Genomic DNA, 7,605 nt, shown 5'->3' with positions numbered 1-7,605 from the left:
CTCTCTTCCACAGTCTCCGCTGCTCTGTTGATAACAGTTGATAACCTCACTATTTCACTGTTCTCCCTTTCGTTTACACACATGTACTCTGTCTTGCTGCAGGTGACCTTCATTCGTCTTCTTTCTAGTGCAAACCTCCACCTCTCTAGGTTCTGTTCTAGCTGCTGCCTGCTCTAACTACAGATCACAATGTCATCTGCAAACAACATAGTCCATGGGGACTCCTGTCTGACCTCATCTGTCAATCTGTCCATCACCACAGCAAACAAGAAGGGGCTCAGGGCCGATCCTTGATGCAGTCCCACCTCCACCTTGAAGTCATCCGTCCTCCCAACAGCACACCTTACTACTGTTGTACTATTCTCATACATGTCCTGCACCAAACTAACATACTTCTCTGCCACTCCTGACTTCCTCATACAAAACCACAATTCCTCCCTTGGCACTTTGTCATATGCCTTTTCTAAATCTACAAATACACAATGCAGCTCCTTCTGACCTTCTCTGTGCTTCTCCATAAGCATCGTCAAGGCAAATATTGCATCTGTGGTACTCTTCCTAGGCATAAAAGGCATGTGCGTATACACACATTTATATTATGTATTATTATTACATATATATAAATATATACACATAATTACATATACCGTATTTTCCGGACTCTAAGTGGCTGCAGAGTGTAGGTTGCACCAGCCAAAAAATGCATAATGAAGAAGGAAAAAAAACGTATATAAGTTGCACTAATGCCCTCCTACATTTTGATAACATGTAAATTTTCACTAGTAGCAGAGATACTGGTATACAAGCATAGAGTTCCCTCTAGCGGCTGTCAGTGTGAAAATATATATTTTTTATTATTTTAATATATAAGTTGCACCTGAGTATAAGTTGCAAACACAGCCAAAGGATGAAAAAAAGGGTAACTTATAGTGTGGAAAGTAAGGTATATAATATTTTATATCTATATCTATGTATACATATATTTCTTTACTTTAAATTGTTTAGTTATTCTTTAATAATAAATACATAGATCAAATCAATATTCTTTAATAAAATGAGAAAAGGTGTTGTATTCCAACTAAATTGTGCATGATATGTAAATACTCTGTCCAAAAAATGACCTACTCTGGAGCAATGTGTCACAAAGGAGTCAATGTAGTCCTTGGCCTGGTGGTTGTTAAACAGACAACACCTACAGAGACAAAAACAAACTGAACATCACAAACTCATTGAATCATTAAATTACCTTTGGATAAGATGGAGCTAAACTACAATCAGGTCACCTGTCCATCATCCAGATATGTATTATTGTTATTATTAATATACCTACTAAACTCTGGTTCCTCTAACAACAGATGATCTCATTTAATCTAATTTATTCTTACTCAGTTATAAATTATACATCAAAATGTATCATTTACTTTGATGAACCACTACCAGCCTCAGCAGTAATTTGCACAGATTTCAGGATGTCTTTAGTGATGCATCACTACCATGGATTGGGTGAAATCATGGATGGAGGTGGGAATCCTACCACTGAACTCCAAATTTCTTTTCAAATTCAAATATTTTGCTTATAAATGTGTATAAAATTGAAAAAGAATAGTACTTACTTGTAAGAAAGTACTGGAGGACTGACAAAGTATCTGAGAGCATCTTTAATCATGTCCTGCATCAGGTGAGTACCAAAAACTTTCTTATTATCGATCAGGAATGTCGTCTGGGTTTGAAGGGAATAAACAATTCAGTGTTTATGTTTTGAGATTAAAGAATGTGTTGTAAATTTAACTAGGCTGTTAATTATTGAAATAAATATGTAAGTGATTGTTTTCAGAAATAAAGAAAAAAAAACTCACCTGAAGTAAGGATCTAGAGAGGACACACGGCGACTGCTCACTGAACTCACAAAAGAAATCCTGAGCAGAGTGCCATATGAAATATTAAAGTGAAAAACATAATGTTATATATCCATGACTAGGACATGATCTGTTATTGGTCTTTTACCAGTATCCCATGTAGGTTGGTGGTGTTGATCACATCACAGACGGTCTTCACACGTTCTATTAGTTTGCTGAAATAAGTGACCATGTCCTCTCTCTTAATGATCTTGGCATAGCGAGGAAAGGTGGGGGGCAACAGTCTCTGGTTGACCAGCGGTTCAAAGCCCATCATGATGGGGTGGTCTGCGGAATAAAAGCCACAACATTTAACAGCACAGAAGAAGATGTTGTTTTTCACATAAGATGTATGTAGGAAAACAAAATGAGAGAAAAGTGTATAAGTGTCCATTACCTCCTTTGGTGGTATCATTCTGTGACTGAATGCCATGCTGAATACTGGAATGAATAGGTGATAAGAGGTCAGCTGCCTGAGCCACCAGCTTCTGGGCATCACTGACTGAGCTGGTCTGATAAAGAATGATCAAGAAGAATAATAATAAAAAGGAAAAACAACACAGAAGAAGGATAAAGAAAATGCACTTTTCTACACTGATGACAATGCATTAGACATGGATTAAGTCTTACCTCTTTTTTGGTGAAAGCTATCAGTGCACTCAGTAGAAGGCGAGTGAACTTGATTCTGTTGAAAAGTGCCAAACACTGTTGATGCTAAAAAAAAAAAAAAAAAAATCTGGATGTAACAAACTATAATGCCTACTTTGTACAACCTGGAATATATTTATCTTAAGATCTGATCTATTTTTATAACTGGTGGGGAAGAGAATGACAGTCTTATTAACCACATGTAGCTGACACATGGAAACATTGAGTACTGTTCAGATATCAGTGTTCTAAATCAGGTGGGACAAATTCAGACACCGTGTTCCAAAGAAATTGTATTCACACACTCACAGGACTGAACCATGCTCGACCGAGCATTTTAATCAGTAAGGACTGCTTCTTCTTTTTGGCTTGTCCCTTTTTCAGGGGTTGCCACAGCGAATCATTGTTTTTCATTAACCCTGTTCTCTGCATCTTCTACTCTGACTCCAACTATCCGCATGTCCTCACTGCATCCATAAATCTTTTATCAGAAATAAATACATAAAGAAATAAAGAAATAAAAAAAGAAAAGTAAGGACTGCTCATTTACTTAATAAAAAGCCACTATGTCTATGAAGATTCTCAGTCATCCCGGTCATGCTCAAGGTTGAAGAGTTGTTAGGCAACTAGACGTGAATGTTCTCAAAGAAAACGTTTCGGGTCTCATCCAAGAGGCTTATTCAGTTCTAACTGGTGGTGGGGAGTCTGGTAAATATATATTATGGGTGTGACAAAGAATAAAGCTTGAATTGGTCCTCCTGTGTGTAGCGCATGGTGCATACACTGCTACACAGGCGCATGGCCCAACACAGGAGGGCCAACTCCTCAGGACAGGACTCAGCTGTTCACATACACCTCAAGGACAAAACATGATTTGATGACAACAATGTTCACATTTTGGCCAGGGAAGACAGATGGTTTGAGAGAGGGGTAAAAGAAGCCATTTTTGTCAACCTGGAAAAACCACCACTCAACTGGAGGTGGGCTAAGACACAACCTATCACCTACACACAAACCACTCTTAGGAACAACACCCAAAAGCTTCTTCTCAGAGGCTATCGAGGCTTCACACTCGACTGCAAACCGCCCCAGTGCATGCTGCAGGTCCTGGCTCGAAGAAGCCAACAAGACAACATCATCCGCAAAAAGCAGAGAAGAAATCTGGTGGCTCCCGACCTGCACCTTACCCAACACCTGGCTGCGCCTAGAAATTATGTCCATAAAGATACTGAACAGAACCGGTGACAAAGGGCAGCCCTGCCGTAGTCCAACATGCACCGGGAACAGGTCCGACTTACTGCCGACAATGCGAACCAAGCTCCTACTCCGATCGTACAGGGACCGGACAGCCCTTAGAAGAGGGCCCCCAACCCCATACTCTTGGAGCACCCCCCACAGAATACCACGAGAAGTCAAGAGAAGTAAAATGGAAATCAACTTGGGCTTCAGCTGCCTATCCTGGTATTACAGTTTGTGTTACTTAAGGAAGAAATACAAAAAAGCAAATAAACCGCACAGTCATGGAAGAATAAACACTCACCTCCAGCTCAATGTCAGGGTCGCGGTGTTCACCCTGCCGACTGCGTGTGCTCTACAAGGAGAAATTTAGAAACATTGGGCCACATTTTAACATTGTGTGAAATTAAAAGTGTTTGTTGTTGTTGTTGCTGTTGTTGCATGAACCAATAAACTAAATAGAGAATTCTAAATGAGCTGATTTTAAAGAGGTTGTCTTAAAAGTAAAAAGAAAATAAAAGAAAAAAAGTTCCTGTTGTTTCAGATTTGGTTTTACAATCAATACACCTCCTGTGTCTGTAACCACAGAGAGCATTGTGAGAGAACCATAACTGTAGTTCACTCATATGTTATTTTACTCTTCATGTAATTCACATTTAAAGGCAGTAGTTTCATAAAACTTAAAGCTAGTTATGTTATGTTATGTTGTAAAGACAAAGGACTGGACCATCTTCTTTTTCTTTCGACTTGTCCCTTTTTCAAGGGTTGCCACAGCAATGTTGTTTTGTTTTGTTTTCCATCTCTCCCTGTTCTCTGTATCTTCGACTCAGACTCCAACTATCTCCATGTCCTCCCTCACTGCATTCACATATCTCCTCTTTGGCCTTCCTCTTTGTCTCCTACCTGGTAGCTCCCTATTTAACATTCTTCTACCAATGTATCCACTGTCCCTCCTCTGCACATGTCCAAACCATCTCAATCTGGCTTCTCTAGCCTTTTCTCCAAACTGTCCTGTCTGTGTTGTCCCTTTAATGACCTCAATCCTGATCCTGTCCATCCTTGTCACTCTTGTCACTTTTCCTCAGCTGTTCCATCCTGCCTGCACTCTATTCTTCACCTTTCTTCCACAGTCTCCTCTGCTCTGAACAGTTGATCCTAAGTACTGTACCTAAACTCCTGCACCTTCATCACCTCTGCTCCTTGTAACCTCACTATTTCACTGTTCTCCCTTTCGTTTACACACATGTACTCTGTCTTGCTAGTCCACAGGACTGGACCATCACATTATCAATACAGGATTTTAGGAAAAGCAGAAAAGAATTCCTTTGTCAAAGGACAAACAAAGAATGTGACATTGTATGAGGTAATTGAAACAATGCTGCAGAGAATGGGTGATGTAATTAAAGCTAAAGTCAGTATGTGACTCACTTTTCTGTGCAGCTGTGTAATTTAATTTCGCAGACTTTGTTAAATAGGGATTTTCTCATTTATGCAACAGCATGCTCTGATGACTTAGGCAAAATGTGAACAGGATGCAGGTTCATTGATCAAATCCCGATATTAACCATTTATTAGGACATCAAATATCATTTGAGGCTTTAGAATGTCAAGTACCTTAACTTTCCTCTGCAGCTCGTCCTCCACATCTTTAAGCATTCCTATCAGGATAAAACACGATAGACAGGTATCTTTAACTTCACTCATTTCAGTCCATTGAAATACCGCGCATACATGTTAACATAGATCTGAAAATGTACCTGTCACACGCAGGTCTGTGACATTATTGGCCATTTTAAAGCCATAAGTCATGGCCTGGAAATCTTCCTGCAGAAAAGTACAAGACAAAGATTGTTCCAGTTTAGCTTTCAAAGTTGTCCTTAAACTTGGCCAATTAAAAGGCTCCTTACCTCCTCAAACACAGCGGCCTTGTTGACCTTCTCTCGTGCAATGTCGCACACTTTTAAAATGCCCAGGGCAAAGGCTTTGAGGGCTGGCTCTTCAATCAAGTCGGGGTTATGGACGTAAAGGCAGGTAAAGACAGTCTGTGCCAGGGAGTGACCCTCCAGCCAGGTGATCTACACAGTGATCCAACATAGTATTGCGTTTTACTATATTTTCACCGAAGCTGTACTTTTACAGGTAAAGAAAGTGAAACTCACCAAACAACAGAAACATGTGTCTATGATGCCGATGAGTTCCGGTAGAAAAAGGTCTTTCACCTTTATGACATTTTCCTGTAATTACAAAATACCTATGAAACTGTATGCAGTACTTTTTCTGACTTGTATGAAAATGTTTGTGCAGCAGCAATGCACCTTAATAGCTTGTTCAAAGTTGAGCACTCTTCGGTTGACTTGGTTGCCAATCATTCCAGCGTCCATCTTGGGATCCATCATCTCTATGGCAGACATGGCCTCAAACAGACCAAACCTAACAACAAGGCAGATAATATATTTTGTATACACAATTAAGTAAATAAAATGAGTGTTAGCAGGGGCTAAGACAATGATGATACTGATGTAATTGACTATACAGATAACTTTATGGTCAAGTTAAAAAGTCAGATTTTATTTATAATTACACTAATGCAGATTAAAATGTTTATAATAAACATGAATAAATATGAATAACCAAATAGGGGAAGGGAACAGAGGAGATGAGGAAGTTATAGGCAGGTTTGGTGTTAGGGAGAGGAACTTGGAAGGACAGGCAGTGGTAGATTTCGCGAAGAGAACGGAAATGGCTGTGGTAAACACCTATTTCCAAAAGAAAGAGGAACACATGGTGACGTACAAGAGTGGAGGCAGGTTCACACAGATAGATTATATTCTATGTAGAAGAGGTAATCTGAGGGAGATTTATGACTGTAGGGTGGTGGCAGGTGAGCGTGTAGCCAAACAACATTGGATGGTAGTGTGCAAGATGACGATGGAGGTGAAAAACAGGAAGAGAGTGAAGACAGAGCAGAAGATCAAGTGGTGGAAACTAAGGAAAGAGACATGTTGTGAAGACTTCAGGAAGGAAATAGGGGCAGTTCTGGGCTTTGTTGGGGAGTTCCCAGATGATTGGGAGACTACAGCTACAGTGATTAAGGAGACAGGTAGGAAGGTGCTAGGTATGTCCTCTGGGCAGAGAAAGGAGAACAAAGAGACCTGGTGGTGGAATGATGAGGTCCAGGAGAGTGTGCAGAGAAAGGATTAGCGAAGAACATATGGGATAGTGAGAGAACAGAAGAGAACAGACTGGAGTACAAAGAGAGGACAAGGGAGGTGAAGAGGGAAGTGGCCAAGGCCAAACAAAAGGCATGTGAGGAGTTGTATAGATTGGCGAGACAGAGAAATCAAGCTGGGAAGGGTGTGCAGGAGGTGAGGTTGATTAAGGACAGAGAGGGGAACGTAATCACAAGTGAGGAAAGTGTGCTGAGAAGATGGAAGGAATACTTTGAGGAGTTGTTGAATGAGGAAAATGAGAGGGAAAGTAGAAACGAGGAACCAGAGACTAGTAGGAAGAAGGTAGATCAGGTTAGAAAGGATGAAGTTAGAAAAGCCCTGAAGAGGATGAAGAGTGGAAAGTCAGTTGGTCCTGATGACATACTAGTGGAAGTATGGAAGTGCTTAGGAGAAGTGGCGGTAAATTTTCTGACTGGGTTGTTTAACAGAATTTAAGAGACTGACAAGATGCCTGATGAGTGGAGGAAAAGTGTTCTGGTGCCAATTCATAAGAAGGGTGATGTACAGAGTTGTAACAACTACAGAGGGATAAAGTGGATGAATCATACAATGAGGATTTAGGAAAGAGTAGTTGAAGCTAGGTTGAGGCAGGAAGT

The 7,605-nt window shown here is 40.3% G+C and overlaps 1 protein-coding gene across 2 annotated transcripts in view; it reads right to left on the bottom strand.

Annotated features, from left to right (window-relative positions):
* The window catches only part of naa35 (N-alpha-acetyltransferase 35, NatC auxiliary subunit), a 14,716-nt gene that overhangs the window by 3,165 nt on the left and 3,946 nt on the right, over positions 1-7,605 (bottom strand). For both annotated transcript variants that reach the window (XR_003048897.1, XM_008336691.3), the window contains exons 4-15: positions 6,095-6,209; positions 5,939-6,013; positions 5,687-5,854; positions 5,537-5,603; positions 5,394-5,437; positions 4,084-4,134; positions 2,526-2,609; positions 2,293-2,407; positions 2,005-2,183; positions 1,857-1,916; positions 1,614-1,720; positions 1,126-1,192 (exon numbers count right to left, since the gene is read on the bottom strand). Coding sequence is in view for 1 of the 2 variants with exons in the window: in XM_008336691.3 (XP_008334913.1) it covers positions 1,126-1,192; positions 1,614-1,720; positions 1,857-1,916; positions 2,005-2,183; positions 2,293-2,407; positions 2,526-2,609; positions 4,084-4,134; positions 5,394-5,437; positions 5,537-5,603; positions 5,687-5,854; positions 5,939-6,013; positions 6,095-6,209 (1,132 nt within the window). In the remaining variant the exon portion in view is untranslated. The remainder of the gene's footprint in view (positions 1-1,125; positions 1,193-1,613; positions 1,721-1,856; positions 1,917-2,004; positions 2,184-2,292; positions 2,408-2,525; positions 2,610-4,083; positions 4,135-5,393; positions 5,438-5,536; positions 5,604-5,686; positions 5,855-5,938; positions 6,014-6,094; positions 6,210-7,605) is intronic.

The sequence above is a fragment of the Cynoglossus semilaevis genome, chromosome Z (assembly GCF_000523025.1).
Source record: "Cynoglossus semilaevis isolate Cse_v1.0 chromosome Z, Cse_v1.0, whole genome shotgun sequence".
Classification (NCBI taxonomy): Eukaryota; Metazoa; Chordata; class Actinopteri; order Pleuronectiformes; family Cynoglossidae; genus Cynoglossus; species Cynoglossus semilaevis.
Note: the sequence above shows the minus strand (reverse complement) of the source record. Positions and strands in the feature narration are given on the sequence as shown.